At 37.4% G+C, this 17,780-nt stretch overlaps 1 protein-coding gene across 3 annotated transcripts in view; it reads right to left on the reverse strand.

Moving 5' to 3' along the window:
- IL1RAP (interleukin 1 receptor accessory protein) overlaps nt 1-17,780 on the reverse strand; it is a 125,186-nt gene that overhangs the window by 9,718 nt on the left and 97,688 nt on the right. For all 3 annotated transcript variants that reach the window (XM_045903156.3, XM_045903155.3, XM_054504273.2), the window contains 4 exons: nt 12,937-13,102; nt 10,794-10,865; nt 8,232-8,358; nt 5,787-5,935 (listed from right to left, as the gene is read on the reverse strand). In XM_045903156.3, coding sequence (XP_045759112.1) covers nt 5,787-5,935; nt 8,232-8,358; nt 10,794-10,865; nt 12,937-13,102 — 514 coding nt within the window. The remainder of the gene's footprint in view (nt 1-5,786; nt 5,936-8,231; nt 8,359-10,793; nt 10,866-12,936; nt 13,103-17,780) is intronic.

A 17,780-nucleotide genomic window follows, 5' to 3' on the forward strand; every position in this document is an offset into this window, starting at 1 on the left:
TCATTAAATTGCTGAGACTTCTTGATAATTTGGAGAATCATGTAGCGACCACTTCTCTGAATGACAATTAGAATGTTTTATTTAGGTGACAGTAAACCAGACAGCTGTCACTGAATTAACCCACAGACCTGCTTTGTTTGACTATCATAGTGTTTTAAAATGTGTGCATTTTGCCCATCAGCCTCTGGCCTTGGAGAAGGAATGGATACTGGAGTGGCTTTCTCACCATAGTATTTACAATGACAGTTTTCCTAAGGTGGACCCACTGGTAGTTGGTCTGTGTGCAATCTGCGTGAGAAAGGACACCAAACAGTTGAGCCCCACCATCACACTGGCTTCTTGCCTGAAGGCACTTTCAGACCATGACAGAGAACAGGGAAAACCACAAGTATAGTCATCACGGTCAGCTAAGGACACAGGAATCACAGTTCAGAACTACTGAGTTGGGTTGAATTTACAGGCCTGGGTAAAGAGGGAAGAACACTGCGTGGAAGAAGCACTCTATAAGTCTGCAAGGGATGACCTCAAGTCTTTGGAAAAATATAAAGCTCTGCATAGGTCGGATGACGCTTGACAAGATCAGGCAAAGAACAGGGGCTAGTGAAAGAAACTACCAGGGAAGGAACAGCTTCCAGGAGACTGGGAACTGAACAACTCTAGGTGCACATGTAGGGCTGGGGGACACTTGAGTTAAGACCAGAGTAAAGACACTTTGGGTAGCTCCCCGTGTGTTAGGTAGAGACCCCAGATAGTCTAGATATGTCCAGTCTGGCCTTGGAGAAAAGGCTGTTTTTTAGATGTACTCTAGCAAAGGTAAGCAGAACACTTCAAAAAAGCAAGCTGTTAAGCAAGTAAATTAACTCCCTATGAGAATAAAACAATACTCGCTTTCAAAAATCAGACACTCAATAATGCAACATACATAATGTCCAGCATATGTTTAAAAAAAAAAAAACAAGACAAGAAAAAGAAAAAAAAAAGACCCATAATCCGAAGAAAAATCAGCCAATAAAAACAGAATCAGAGGGGCACCTGGATGGCTCTATCAGCTAAGCGTCTGACTCTTGGCTTTGACTCAGGTCATGATCTCAGGGTCCTAAGATCAAGCCCCACCTCGGGCTCTGCACTCTGCTGGGAGTCAGCTTGAGATTCTCTCTCCCTCTTCCTTTGCCCCTCCCCCTGTTTGCATGCTCGCTCTCTCTCTCTCAAATAAATAAATAAATCTTTAAAAAAAACCCAAATCAGAATTGACAAAGATGATGGAATTAGCAGATAAGCACTTTAAAATGAGTATTATAAATATTCCTGTTGAATTAAAAAAAAAGACGATGAACATCATTAACAGCAAATAGAAAATATCAATAGGGATATTTTTATGGAGAAATGGAAATCCAAAAACTGAAAAATACAATTCTGAAATTAAAATTGCTGCAGATTAAACATCAATAAAGAAATGATTAGTGGAAACTAGAAACTACCCAAATTGAAACACAGGAACAAAGAAAGGATGAAATAAAAATGAGAACTTCAGTGGCCTGTGGAACAACCCTGAGTGATCTATATTAAATTCAATGGGACTACTAGAAGAAAAGGAAAGAATGAATGAATGAATGAGCAAAACATATCTGAAGAAATAATGGCTGAAGTTTTTTTCAAAGTAAATGAAAAATATAATAAACTCATGGAACCAAGAAGTTTAAAGAACCCTAAGTAAGATATAGTAAAATAAAACTACACCAAGAATTTGATAAATTTCAACAGACACTCATCATTTATACATATATATGTATATATATATATTCATAATTTATATATATACACACACACACACGGGAATTATAATTCTCTCAGCAAACCAAAAATAAATTAATCCCTCACATAGATAAAAGTCAGCTACAAAAAAACCTATAATTAACATCATATTTAATATATAAAAACTGAATGCATATCCTCTAAGATAGGGAACAATGCAAGGATGGCTGCTTTGATTTCTACTGATCATGGTACTGGGAGATCCAAGAGAGTGAAAGAGGCAGAAAAAAGAAATCAAAGGTGTAATGTTTGGAAAGGAAGGAGGAAAAGCATGTTTATATATGGGTGACACAATCAAGTGTATAGAAAATGCTAAGGAACCTAACAAACAAAACAAGCAGAAACCCCATTTAAGCAGTGAATTTGGAAAAGTCAAAAGACCAAGATCAAAACATAAAACTCAACTAATTCATTTCTATTTTTGATCAATGAGCAATTGAAAAGTGGAATTTTAAAAATACCATTATAATAGCAACAGAAACAAAATACTTAGGGCTAAATTTAACATGTGCAAGACCTGTTTACATAAACTAAAAAAAAAAAAAAGCTCAGAAAAATCAATGAGAACTAAATAAATTGAGAGATATATCATGTTCATGGATTGGAAAATTCAATATCATTATGATTTCAATTCTCCCCAAATCAGTTTATAAATTTAATATGATCCCAATCTAATCCCAGCACACTCTTATGTAGAAATTTGCAAGCCGATACTAAAACCTGTATGAAAGAATAATATGGTTTTCAGAATAGTCAGATTAATCTTTGAAGAGAAAAAAGGAGGAAGACAATAGTTTCTGACTTTATGACTTAGTTTAAAGCTATTAGTCAAGACAAAGTAGTATTTGACTAAAGAGAGACGAACACATTGATAGAACAGAATAGGGAATGGAGACATAGACCCACACTCATAGAGTTAATTATTTTAGGCTAAGTTGTCAAAACAATTCAGTAAAAAAGGGAGAGATTTTTCAATATGAGGCTAGAACTGATTTCTTTATGTAAAACAAAATAAAACAAGATACTAAAACTTAATCCATACCTCACAGTATAAAAAAAATTTTGAAATGAATCATAGGCTAAAGTATAAAAGAAAAAGCTAAGATTTTCAAAAATCAAAGATTGCTAACACAGGATTTAGAAAGTACTAACCATAATAGAAGAAAGTGATAAAATGGACTTCATCAAATGTTTTAAAATTCTGCTCATCAAAAGTAAAATGAATGCACAATAGTGAAAATATCCACAAAGTCATATATCTGATATATATATATATATATATATATATATATCATTAACAAACAATCCAAGAACAAAATGTGCTAAAGATTTTAATGGCTACTTCACAAAGGAAGAACTATTAATTAATGGTCAGTAAGTCCATAAAAAAGTACTCAACATCACTAGTATCTGAAAATGCAAATTAAAAAAACCATAGTGTGATACCAGTACCCACTTACTAGGATGGCTAAAATTGAAAAATCTGACAACTCCAAAAGTTGGTAAGGATGTAGAGCACCTGAAATTTATATACATTGCTAATGGAAGTATAAAATGGTACAACCTCTTCAAAAATAGGTTTGGCAGTTTCTCATAAAGTTCAACACACCTTGCATTAGTCCCCACCTCTCTCCTATTATAAAACAACTCCATGTTTAACACATTTACATCAGCTGCCTCTCCTTTGATACTTTGCTTTAACTGACTAGATGAAATTGCACTGTCCAAAGACCTATCCCAGTGAATTCTTTTTATTTTGAGCTCTTCCTGTCATCTTTTTGATGAAAGACATAGAATGCTTTGTCAATGAATCCAGAGAAGGACTCACTATATATGACGTATGAATGTGAATACAGATATCCCCTCTGAATCCCAGCATTACCTGGCCCAGAATAGAAGCCACGTTATAAACCCTCAACACCTCTGGTACCACAAGATGTACACAGCCCAGGCTGGATTCTATGTAATACTAATGTAATTTCAGCACAGATCATCCAGTCAGTGGATGCACCTGTCATTTCACGTTCCTGATGCCATTCATACTCAACCATTCAGAGCATGGCCTTGTGTGAAAGGGAGCTACTCACATAGCTCTGGCAGGCAAACTTCTGCATCACTCCTAGACTAAACATGATTTTAATTGATTGTTCAATCCTACCTGACAATAAGTAATTTATGTCATCCTCCATAATTGTTTCCCAAAACACATGCTTCAAAAAACGAGTCCCACAAAATGCTCCATACTTCTGGAATCAAATATATTTGAAAAAAAAAACAAAAAAAACCCCTGCCCCCTATGTTCCAATTCCCCTCAGGTATTCACACCAAGTGTTAATAATGTAAAGACTCTAAGGGGCCCTTGACTAAAATAACTTGATTGATTTTGTTTAACCTAGCCTTTAATGATACTTTATTTACTGTAAAAGTCTTTGTCAAATAACACTGTGAAAATTTTGTGGAAGTAATAAGTAGACTTAATATTTGTTGAGCACTTAATATATATTTGTATAGGCCAGTAATTGTGCTGAGTACCTTAAAACAACCCTATGAGGCAGTGGTATCATTTGCCTACTTACATAAAGAAATTGAAGCTCTGAGAGGTTAAGTGATTTTTTTCAAGATCACAGAGTTAGGATGCACAGAAACCGGGATTCCAACACAGGCCATCTGAGTCTAGAGTACATATAATGAACTGCAGTACTATAAAGAGTCCTAGTAGTATTCTTAGGAACTAACTTTGGGAAACTGTCTTATATTATTTGGTTGAGTCTCGTTGCTTTACACTGGCTTCTGAGGGGCAGAAGCAATGAACTATCCAGAACCAATCCCCTAAGACTTCTTAAGTGGCATATAGACTTGAGGACTTTGCTTTTTACTTTCTAAATTATAAAGAAATGTTACAGTGAAGGCTGTTTTTGCATCAGCTTTAAAAAAAAAAAAAAAGGTTTGAATCCCACTGCAAAATGTAATAGCTATGAATTAATTTCTTTTTCTTTTTTCTTTTTTTACTTTTGGTATAAATATTATAGGCTCTATCTGACAGAAGGATCCATGATGATTCTGAATGACGTGACTGCATGTGTGATAAATCATCATTATCTTTCTCCAGGTCACTGAAACACATTCTTGAAGGGATTAATTGTCTGGGGTTCTGTGTTAGGTGAGAGACCCAAAGATAATTTTAGACATTGTCTGTTTCAGTAGCAACAGCTCACACAAGAGAGCTTTATCACTTTTATTTATTGTAGAAAAAATTAGTAATATCAACATAGAAATCCTTAAGTCATAGTTTAAAACATTTTCATTTTAGCAATTGTGGCTAGTGGTATGTTCTAAATCTGTTTGAATACTGATACATAGTATTTATAATGATCATTTTAAAATTATATTTTTGAGAAAAAATATTTTATATTTTACTTAACTACTTGATTATAATTAGATGGTTGCTATTTATAATGTTTCATTATTATAGATAATGCTTCTAAGAATAGCAATGGGTACATAATTCTCTTTCTGTTATTTGTTCAGGAAAAATTCCAAAAGTATTAAGTCATATGGTATGGTCATTTTTATGGCCCTTGAACTCTGCCATCAATGATTTCTAAAAAGGTCTTTACAAGCCAACAATTATATGTGACTTTAGCACTATAGAGTCTCTATGTCTTTGGTAGCTTTAAATATTTTCTTTATTTTTCATTTTTCATGACTGTACTGATATAAAATTATGCCTCATTTTCATAATCAAATGATTTTTTGGCCACATATGTGCACTAAGTTGCTAAAAGTATGAGAAACAACATTTCGAGTGCCTTCACATAGATGGAAACTTTCCCTCAAGATTTTTTCAATTCACCTTTGATTCATTACTATGTGCCAGAGGTGCTAGGTGCTGGAGCACTGTCTTCTCATTTTCCTTATTCACCACATTGTTACATTTGGAGTTCACAGACGCATCTGCTGAGTGCATCCATTACCTTTCTGTTTCACCTTGGCTGCTTTGTCAACCTCCCCTTTGGCATTTCTAGCATGACAGACATAGTTGCGCTTGAGATCCTCAGCAGTAACTTTTTTGATGTTCAAAATGTGAGTTCTTGTTTCATCTTCAGTTGCAGTCAAACTTACACTAGAAATAGGGGGAAGAAAACCAAAGCGTGAATGAGACCGCAGGGCCATGTGCTATGTGTGAATCAGATAAGGAGACAACCACAGGGCCCCGAGGTGAGGGCGGCCACAACGTTCATGAGCTGTGTTGCCTGAGATCCAATGGTTACAAAGGGAGGGTAGCTTCTAGATTCCATTGCCATTCTTTACCTTCTATACCACACACAATCCCAGTATCCAGATCAAATCCCATTGCTAGCAACGTACGGCAGATCTCTCTTCAGGGCAAAATGTCTCCTTCCCTCAAACTTCTGAGATAGTATTCTGTATCAGTGTAGAGAGAAGCTTCTGAGGCCAGATCCATCTGGGTTTTGATCCAAGCTTTGCCATTTACTGGCTAGATACTTTGGGCACAGTAACTAATCTTTCCAAGTCTTGAGTTCCTCCTTTGAAAGAGAGGTAAGTAGCAATGCCTACACAGTGCATTACATGTATTGACTTACCCAAGAACTCTGAGGATTGAGTATGTCAATGTGTAAGTATTAGAACAATTCTTAATAAATATTCATATAGGCAATTATTATCGTCCTCAGCAATAGTTCATGCTCATATAGCTAGGGGATTCCCAAAGCTTGGATTTTGAACACAGGTAGAATATTTCAGTAAAAAGGCTGAAACTCCATGGGTTAAATCCTAACATAAAAAGAAGAGACTTCTCAAAGCAAGTAAGCTTTGTGAAAATAAATTCATCGTAATCTCAGCATGTCAGTGATCAAGTGCTTTGGGTCTAAGACCAAGATTTAAAATCCCTTGGAACTACTTGCTCCAAAGAGAAAACAAAATCTTTCTCCTATAGCCGACATCCAGGTTCTCCTTCCAATGAGGCTGACCGTCAGTCATGAGAACTTGGTCAAGGGTTGTGACGGGTTTAGCCTAAACTGAGCTGCACTGCTCCACTCTGGACACTGAGTTGTGTTGCCATAGCAGTGAGGACAGACAGCATGATCTTCATTATCATTCATTAGTTATTATTATGAGGATAGGAACCACAATGTTCAGAATTCCTTAAGTGATTAATAAGTCTCCCTTTGTGCCTCCAGCCACATCTTTAATCAATTCCTTCTGCAAAAACTGCTCCAATTTCAGGAGACTCCTTCTGTACCTTTAAATATGCGCTGCTTCTCTAAATTCCAGCCACTGCACATGACGTTCCTTTAACCAGGAACATTTTCTCTATTTCCTTACCTAGTTTATTTCTACTCATCCTTCAAATCTTTATTTAGGTACTGTACCATCTGAGAAGCACTGCCTAATCCCCTAAAACTGACTGAAATCCTCAACTAAACCTTCCGATAATATCCAATATTCTTGTCACTGCATTTATCACAGTATATTGAAATTTCTGCTCTATCACTCCTACTCTGATAAAATCTACTCAGTTAGGGACAAAGTATCTTGCATAGCACTTGATGTAAAGCAGAAATTTTATAACTTCTGTGCAAAGTGTGAGTTTACTATTAGGAACGACACATCTTTAAGTTCAAGTAGCCAAAGATGTATTTGCATATCATGTTAAGGCTCACGGCCTTAGAACTACTTTGTCATGTAGTTGGTCGGCTGCTAATTTTTATTTATTGTCGCTGTGAACCAACTGTTGTCTTGCAGTTGTGTACTTCACTTACGGAAGGATCTTTTGTCTTCAAAGACCCATATTTTCCTCCTTGTCAACCCAATCCCCTTCAAAAATTTATATTTATTTAGAAATAAAATGACCCAGATTGTTATTTTAAGAGTGGGCTATATTACCACCTCATCCACTTTAAAAATAAAATTTAAAGAATGTGAATGTATTTAGCCAATATTTAAAAAAATAATTATCAATTAGAAATGTAACATGCATGCTATGTGAGTTAAGAATGAGGAGGAAGATAGGAAATACGTGTTTAATGCAAGACAAGAAACTAATACAATTTATCTGAGGCATAAATACAGACTTGAGAAAGAAAAGAACAGGGCCACACTGACCAGCTTTCATGTATTCAGAGCCCTGTATTGTGGCCCTTCATTCATGTGGGCTATGCACCCCATCTACTTTCAAGTGGGAATCATGAATGTGTGATTATTAGAAGATATCTGGGTCTTGAATTGAATGTCTAGTAATCCTGCTTCGGATGCAGCCACTAAAGACTTGAAAATCTTGCAGATTTTTGGTAATGATGGGCCAACATCAGAGTTTTTACTTTCAATGATTAGTATAAGCCAGAGGCTATTCAGTTGAGGGACAAACGTCAATCACCCCTTGGCTGAGCCAATGGTACCTTTCATTAACAGTTACATCGATATTGGTGTCGTCTGGCTTTTTTCCGTCAATGGTCCACCAAACCTCATTGCGAGCATCCTTCAGGAAAGTGAAATAGACTGTACAGGGGATGAGTAGCTCCTCTCCTAAAAAAAACAAGTTAACCCATCAGTTTGTAACCTTCAACGGCTACACTGGTTTCATTCTGTGACTAATCAGAAGCTATAAAAGTGTACTTAAATACTTCTGAGTAATTTTCAAGTGTCCTACCATAGTAACGTACCATACTTCATTGCAAAATAAACAAACCAAGAAAAGAAGTACGGCAGTTTTATACAAAATTTCCAGAATGACCATCTTTTTATACAATCCATAAATCCTGTACCATGGCAGTATTTGTTTAAAGAGGCTGTGACAACAACCTTTTTAGCCCTAAACTTCCATGGACTACTCTTGTCCTTTGCTACTTCCCTCACGAACAGCGACTAAGGAGAGAGTCTCCAGACCTTTGATGCTCGGTGCAGAAAAGATGGGGCAGTGCCAACACTGAGGGACAGGCCAGATCTTGAAATGCTCAGGTTATCAGGGTGCAGTCGGTAAGTTTAAAGACAATTTACATATATACACATATAGAGAACGCAAATATTTATATGTTTATAAATACTACTATTTATGATGAACAAATCTATGTTTTCTTCCCGAGATGGAACATGAGGTCAGGGGGATCGCCAGGCAGAAAATGATAATAACAGGAAGGGCAGCTGCACCCTCACTAAGAACTTTATATAATTCACTGTGCTAAATATTTATATTTACAAGGGACCTTATTTAATTTTAACAAAATACTATGGGGTATTTTTTTTTTTTAAGATTTTATTTATTTATTTGAGAGAGAGAGAATGAGAGACAGAGAGCATGAGAGGGAGGAGGGTCAGAGGGAGAAGCAGACCCCCTGCCAAGCAGGGAGCCCGATGCAGGACTCGATCCTGGGACTCCAGGATCATGACCTGAGCCGAAGGCAGTCGCTTAACCAACTGAGCCACCCAGGCGCCCCCTATGGGGTATTTTTTAAAATTCATGTTTTATAGATGTGAGAACTAATGCTTAACGATGTTAAATGCCATTCCTAGATGACATGGATTTTTTTTTTTAAGATTTTATTTATTTATTTGACAGACAGAGACACAGCGAGAGAGGGAACACAAGCAGGGGCAGGAGGAGAGGGAGAAACAGGCTTCCCGCTGAGCAGGGAGCCTGATGTGGGGCCCGATCCCAGGACCCTTGGGATCATGACCTGAGCCGAAGGCAGATGCTTAATGACTGAGCCACCCAGGTGCCCCTCTTAGATGAAATTGTTAATAAGTGGCAAACCAGAATTTGACCCAGACTGACTTTCATTCCAGTTTGCCCAGGACAACTCTGTTCTACGGTTGCTTTCTTAGTTATTGATGTCAACTGCTTTCACTCTCAAAAGGTGTGCAGGTTGAGATGACAAATTATATTGTCATCCAAATTTGAAAGCAAGTTTGTCTCACTGCGTGGTCCTACCTCATCCCCTCTTCTCATGCATGATTCTTATGTTGTCCCTTTCAGTTTCTATATTAATATGCAGGAAGGTAACATGAACATAGATTCTGTAGCCATATGATAGGTAGATGAAACACACTAGGTCATTAGTAAGGGTTTACCTCAATAGAAGGAATAATGTTCATATTACTATACAAAGCCACTATGAATTCTAGGAAATTTGGTCCATTTGGGGTTGACAGACCCCTTTGTGTGTTCTTTGTTTTTTTTTTTTACAGGCAGCTCGCTATTTGAAACCTTACCTTAGTTTCAGGAGGGCATCATTGTGCTCTACCTACATTTGATCACGACCTCTGTTATCTTTAGTACATTATAAAAATATGTTCTTTTACACCTTCCATTGGGTTTGGAGTGAGTTTATTGTAAAGGATACAATATAGAAAATTGTTAAGATTTTCTATCGTTTTCAGTTTAACTGTGGGAGGCTTTGAGCCAGAAGAATAGCACACAATGCCTTATTCGGTCAGTTGCAAATGATTTTTGTCCAGAATGGAAAATAATGAAAACTAAAAAAAACCTTTTTAAAAGGAGACCCAGACAGCCACAGGAAACATCCCACAGAGTTCTGATTAGGGTGTACTAGTTCTACGAGTTGTTAACCCATTAAACTCACGGTCTCACCTCCGAGCTCCAACCCCTGACCCTCCACGGTGGAGCAGAAGCTTAAAGGATGTCTTGTGCTCATATCACAGTCTTGGCAAACCCAAGCTGTGTGCAAGCTAACGTGTACATCAGACAGAAATCACTAATCAGGAGAGGGGAGCCACTGCAGGGGAGGAAGGGAGCAGCTGTGGACAGAGAAGCTGAGAATCCCAGAGATGCCTGAGAGATCTACGACAGAGGAGGAGCTAATCTCCAGAGCTGCCTTGATTTCAGTTTCAATTCCTGTGTTTCCTTACAAAAGCCCTCTATTTGCATGCATTAACTTAAATGACATTTTATTCCTTGTCATTAAGAGACTCTAACTGAAATTAAGAGGCACAGCTATAATTACCCGGTTCTTTCTCATAGACCACAAGATCATTGGGTGAGTAGATCTGAGGAGGCAATGCGTCTTTTGGAGAGCCTGTTTTAGAGAGGAAGAAACAAAAGAGAGATGATGTTAAATCATGTAGCCCTCACCTCTCATAACCCATTTCCAAGAGCTGCTCTTTTGTGAAGTTTTGCCCAACTTCCTGGCACGGTTTGTCAATTCTTCCTGTGAGGGCCCACAGCTCAATGTAGAGTCATTTACAACACTTCATTCATTTCAAACAAGCAAAGAGACAAACATAACATACTAAGTAGCCTCCATGTTTCAGGATAGGAGATTTAACCAGTGTTTTTGCTTCCCAACGCTTACAAGAAATACCCTTCTCATACTATAAAATAAATTGCTTTCATGTCTTCCTCAATTGTTTCTTTTCTACATATTTCTCCAGAACATGCCCAGGGTGTCTAGTATGGGACCTGGTTAAAGAAGTAAATATTAAATGAATACTAAGTAAATGGAAAATTTAAAACCACAGTTGTGAGGCCAGCACATCAGTCTACCCAATGCCTGTGACAGTTGACTGCTCATTCATAGGACTGCTGCTCTTTATAATATTCTATATTTCTAAATTGAAATAAAAATACCCTGAAGGGGTTTTATAGTGTAGTGCTTAAGAGTAGAAGCTTCAGAGATTTAACAACCAGGGCTCTTATCCTTACTTGGTCAAATACTAACCATATGACTCTAGGTTTTTGCTTAATCTTTGAGAAGCTAATTTTCCTCACCTCTAAAATGAGGATAATTAAACTCACGGCACAGGTTCATTAGAAGGATTAAATTAAGTCATGCATATTTAATTAAGTAATGCATATTAAAGCATCCTATTGGTATATAATAAGTGCTCAGTACTTCACAGCTTTAAAAACAAACTTGTGTTGCTTGAAAGTTGGGTAAGAACCCTAGCCCACATCAGTATCTATCAACTTCTTTATCTATAAATCAAGGTGAACAAGCATGCCTGTTCTCAACTTCCCCAAAAGGGATACATTTAAGTATCTGTATCAGAAACAACTGCCAAGATGGATTTAAGGTTAGATTATTCATTTGGCTTTTAAAGCCCATTCCTGCTAAGTTCTAAATTTAGTCTGATTTTTCTTCTGAATGACTTCCCAAACCAGCATTATTCCAAAAGTAGGCAGAGGAAGAGGAGAGGGGATTACAAAATTTTTCAATTTGAATTTTATTTGCACTATTATGTTAGAGCCCTTAAAAATTACGCTGAACCTGGTGTCAGGCTAGTAGAGAAAGCTCTGCACCAAGAATCAGAAACCTGAGATTTGGAATCACTTCTTACACTAACTCACAGAGCATCTCTAAACAGGTTACTTTGTGCTATTGGGTCTTGATGTTTCCATTTATGAAAAGATGGGGTGTGAAAAATTTTCACTCTGATATGCTCTCCTTTTTAGTATCATGGGCACAGTGGTATTTAGGGCTCTCCCCTAAATGGTGACATTGGTTCTCTCAATTTCTGGGTTTGATAGGAGTCTTTTGACTCTGCCTGGACATTGTTCTTTCCACTTTCTGAATATCTCACCCCCCATTCTCTCAACCAGTGCAAACCAAAGGTTGAACACCACTGGCAAATAGCTTCAGCTACCCCTGTTCCAGTCCACAGAAAGACAGAGCTGATTGAATTCAAATACAACATTTTTGTGATAATAATTTTAACTACTTAATTCATTGAGTTTCCGCTGTTTGCCTGGAACTGGGCTAGCATAATATGTATATTATTTCTAATGTTCTCAGCTATACTGAATGTTAGGTACTCTTAGTTCCAGAGTAAGGCTAAGGAGACCCAGACCCTGATCAAAGTCATATTGCTAATAAATGGCAAAGGTACAAGGTGAACACAGATTCCTCTGGCACTCTTTTCACTCCCCAAACTGCCTTCATTCATTCACATATTAATTCATTCAGTAGACCAATAGTTATTGAACCCCTACTCTGTATGTGGAATTGCTGAGGCTCTAGGGACAGTGCAGTGAACAAAAAAGATAAACCTCTTTTCTCATAGAATGGACACGCTTGTTTGTAATAAACTATGAGGAGCCAAACCAGAGTTACTGCATTTTTGTTGTGTGCACTTAAAAATCATGCTTACCTACCACCTTTACACTCAGAGTCCTAGTGAGATGGAAGGTACGCCCATTTTCTTGATATGTAACAACACATGTATAATCTCCATTGTTTGAAACCAAGGCTATGAGAAAACTCAAGTTCAGGCCGTCAGGTATCACATTATTAAAATCCTCTATTTTCTGACAGCCCTAGAAGTAAAAGAAAAGACGTTCAGTATCTAGATACATGCACAGAAAATATACAAATGCATATACACACACACATCTAATTTCGCACAGAACATATAAATATCTATGCTGGCTGTACTTTTTACAAACTATTTTGGTCAAGTATTTGATGATGTTTCTGCAGAGAATGAATGCAAGTTTCATTATACTTTCTGCAAAAGGAAAATAGGACTTCTGAACTGAGACATGGATTCAAAATCACAAGCTTCCTGCCTCAGGATCCCGTATTTGAATTTTGGAAATCCCGTGTTACTAGTTAAACAAGGTTAAAGTTTTGAAAAACAACTAACGCAACTTAAGGAAATTCACATGCTGCTATTTAAGAAACGCTTATTTTTCATTTTTCCACATTTATTCAGTGATTATATTAATTCGGGAAGCCAGCCACTCTGACTATTGAGGTCTCACATTAGGTGTCCGGTTTCAGCATTGTTTTTTTTTTTTTTTTTCTCTTTTTTTTAAAGATTTTATTTATTTATTTGAGAGAGAGAGAGAGAAAGAGAGAGCACAGACAGGTGGAGGGGCAGGGGCAGAAGCAGGCTCCCCACTGAGCAGGGAGTCGGACGTGGGGCTCAATCCCAGGACCCTAGGATCATGACCAGAGCCAAAGGCAGATGCTTAACCGACTAAGCCACCTAGGGCCCCCTCGTTTCAGCGTTCTTGATGGCTCTGTTGAATCACTCTATCCGTCACTGCCAAACTTTTTTGGGTTTTCCTTCTACTTATCCCATTTTTTTTTTTTTACATTCAAATATTACAGACTTCAGAATCTAAAACTAAAAGATATTTTATGAGTCTTACCAGGAATTACATTTATTTCTACACCAAATTATATTTTTATATACTTCTGCTGATTTGTAAACTTTTGAGATTGAAATACCTCATTCAACATAACTGAAATCCTGTTCTGGCTCTCTTGAGCCCCACTAATGGGCTTATATTATTATTTTATTTTTTTCTCTCAAAGAAAAAAAATACATCAACTGTGACAAAATTATATGTGGAACATTTACTTTTAGAAAAAACTTTTGTTTTTCTTTAAAAAAATCAATAATTAATCTGTGACAAAAACGGACTGGGTTATGTCCAGGGTCCTTTAGATCTTGAAAATTCGAGGAGGTTATTATTGGCTTGTACTTTAGATTTACTGTATTTACATATTTAACTTGGATTCTTGAATACGTAAGGTTTTCTTACTTCAATTCCTGGAGCATGTGTTTTGAAATATGACAGTTACACTGAGTGGCATATTTTGCCATTCTTTGTCATAGGAAATATGTCTTTTAAGAATATCACTACACTTGATGCATGGAGATGATCATCAAGAGGAAGCTGTTATATGCTCAGTTATTTTCTGAATGCAATTTATCCTGTTTTGATAAGCAGTGTTTCTAGACACTTGTCACATCAGCAAAATATTTCAATCCTCTTAGGTTATCACGAAGTATAAGGCCACAGAGACCTGTATTCTATAATGAATTTATGTCAGATTTAGTTTAAATTGAGTTTAGACTATCTATAGAGCTCTATTTGATTTTTTGTGGCACCTTTCTTTTAAACAGTTCAAAGCTATTTTCTTCTCTCATTTGTTAGCTTAGCTGTTCTTAAATTCCCATGAAGTAGGCAAATCAGACTAAATATGCTTTAGTTTTACAGGTGGAAAAAAATAATGAGACAGGCAAAGAGGGACTCTCGATAACCCAGAGCAAAGCTAAAACTCAGTTTTCCGGACAGATGAACAAAGGTTTTTCACTAGCTTCTTAACTAAGAATGAACAGCTCTCCTTGGGAGTTGGTTGGGCTGGAAAAATTGCACAGACACATGTATTTACATGTACTCCATTATCCCCTCCAACCCTTATTCCTAAGTCAGCAAGTCTGGCATGCTTTTATGCCCATTTTATAGACAAGGATATAAAGGCCTGGAAAGGTTAAGTGATTGCCAGTGTCATAGAGCTGGGTAGTGTTGGAGCTAAAATTTAAATCTAGATCTACCTGTTTTGAGGCCTCTGCTTTTAATTCCACCTGACGCTGTCTCCCTATCCCATCCTGTGGTCCTGCAGATATGCCAGATGCGGGCCGGTCCCAGTGTTAACAATGTGCTATAGCTCTATGGCTTATATGAGGCGGGGTCCCACAGTTCGTGATAAACTGGAAAAGCACACTGTCCAGGATAAGAAGTGAATAACTAGTACTGCACTTGTCAACAGCGCTTCTTAAGAATGTACTAAAAGAAACTTATTTTTTTGACTTATCAAGTATCATTTCTGTAAAAACTATTTAAACACATTGGTTTTAGGATTCACAGTAAGTGCCACAAATATGAAGAAACACTTCTAACTCAAAGCCTTTTCATTCATTCACTCATTAGTTCATTCACCCTTGAGTGTTAATCATAAACCACGTGCCAGCCGCTGTTTGAGGTTCTGAGAATACGGCACTGACTAAAACGAAGGGTCAACTCTTACGGACTTATCATGAACAGAGAAATAGAATCAGACACATCTAAACAGCAAGGAAAATGGCACAAAATAGGTGTGTGTTGATCTCTTGCTAGCTCTCTCTTTTTCTTCATCTTAACCAAACCCATGAGCATGAACTTGAAATTTGGGCTGGATATGCTTCAGTGGGCCCAGGAGTCAATCAATGGTTTAAGTAAGTATGCTTTCTTGAGAGATCTTTTCTTCATTCCATAAAGGACAAAAATGTAGGCCATGGACAAGTTTTTCTTGGAGCCGTTTTGTCTAGAAAAATATTTCAAATTAAGGACTATTCCACAAAAATCAACGGGAAAATTTCGGGTCTAATCTACTCTTCAGAAAAAGCTGACCATTCAAAAAATTTAAATTAACTGGTTTTAACCAAAGGAAGTAACAAGAAGAGAAATAAAAAGCCATTTCAAAGGTATTAGACCTAGAGCATGTTGGAAAAGGACATGAAAGAAATATTTTACGTTCTAAGTGTGCACGTGCATGATAGGGGTAGCTTCAGGGCATTGGTGAACGATAAATAACCATTAACTTTAGCCTATCATGTGTGATGAACTCTAATTCTTTTTCTTTTTTTCTTTTTTTTATTCTTATGTTAATCCCCATACATTACATCATTAGTTTTAGATGAAGTGTTCCATGATTCATTGTTTGTGCACAACACCCAGTGCTCCATGCAGAATGTGCCCTCCTCAATACCCACCACCAGGCTAACCCATCCTCCCACCCCCCTCCCCTCTAGAACCCTCAGTTTGTTTTTCAGAGTCTATCGTCTCTCATGGTTCGTCTACCCCTCCGATTTCCCCCGCTTCATTCTTCCCCTCCCGCTACCTTCTTCTTCTTTTTTTTTTTTTTTCTTAACATATATTGCATTATTTGTTTCAGAGGTACAGATCTGAGATTCAATAGTCTTGCACAATTCACAGCGCTTACCAGAGCACACACCCTCCCCAGTGTCCATCACCCAGTCACCCCATCCCTCCCACCCCACCCCCCACTCCAACAACACTCAGTTTGAACTCTAATTCTTATAAGCAGTTGCATCTGTAGACCCTTTGGCACATGCAGCTGAGACACACAGTATGTTTTTAAGCACAATAAAGTATTCCTAAAAATAAATACTGCAGATTTCAAAATCATTTCTTTGGAATCAGGAAAAAAAAAAAGTACAAACAAAAATCTAGATATCCAAAGAACAACAACAACAAAAATGTGTCTAAATACGAGAAATGGTTAATGGTAAGTTGATTTTCACTATGAACACTTGTCTGACTAGAAAACGAGTCATCCACTTAGTTGACCAACCAGTTCCTCATTTTGAATTCAAAAGAGAGAAGTTCAACAGAACAACGTTTCTAATATGTAGCGGTAGCCATGGCAACCTACCGCAATATAGAGGTAAAGAACAACGCAAGAAATGACTTTGAGATCTTTGAGAGGAAATAAATCATGTGCTGAAGTGTGGGGTGTGAGTGGGGGGATGTCATGACTAAAAAAGGACAGATGTTTCCATTCAATAAACGTACAATGTTTAAAGAACTGTATGAGGGCACAAGAATGGAAATGGTATAGTTCCTGACCTAGAGGTATGCAGTCTAGTGAAGAATTCCAACAAATCCTATGAGAAGCATGTTAGGGTGGGGGAGTGGGGGAAAAGATTAAACAGAAAACATTTAGAAAAACTTCCTGGAGAAGGAAGATGTGGGCCCTATTGTTAAAGGGCAAGTAGAATATTACCAGTGATGTGGGAGGGGAGACGTGGGAGAGTGACACTCTAGGCACGGGGAAAAATGTGAAAAAAAAAAATCCCCTACACAGGGTGCCTGGGTGGCTCAGTTGCTTAAGCATCTGCCTTTGGCTTAGGTCATGAACCCAGGGGCCTGGGATCGAGTCCCTCATCAGGCTCCTTGCTCAGTGGGGAGCTGCTTCTCCCTCTGCCTGCAGCTCCCTCTGCTTGTGCACTCTCTCTGATAAGTAAGTAAGTAAGTAAGTAAGTAAGTAAGTAAGTAAGTAAGTAAGTAAATAAATAAATAAATAAATAAAATTTTTAAAAAATCCCTATGCTCTTATAGTATTTTGCCCTCTGTGTTAGTCCTTAACCAACTTTATTATGGTGATCTCTTTTCATGCTTATTTCTTCCTCTAGAAAAC

This window comes from Mirounga angustirostris, unplaced genomic scaffold, assembly GCF_029215605.1.
Source record: "Mirounga angustirostris isolate CCGP_5_RB_7025 unplaced genomic scaffold, mMirAng1.0.hap1 SCAF_1, whole genome shotgun sequence".
NCBI classification, from domain to species: domain Eukaryota; kingdom Metazoa; phylum Chordata; class Mammalia; order Carnivora; family Phocidae; genus Mirounga; species Mirounga angustirostris.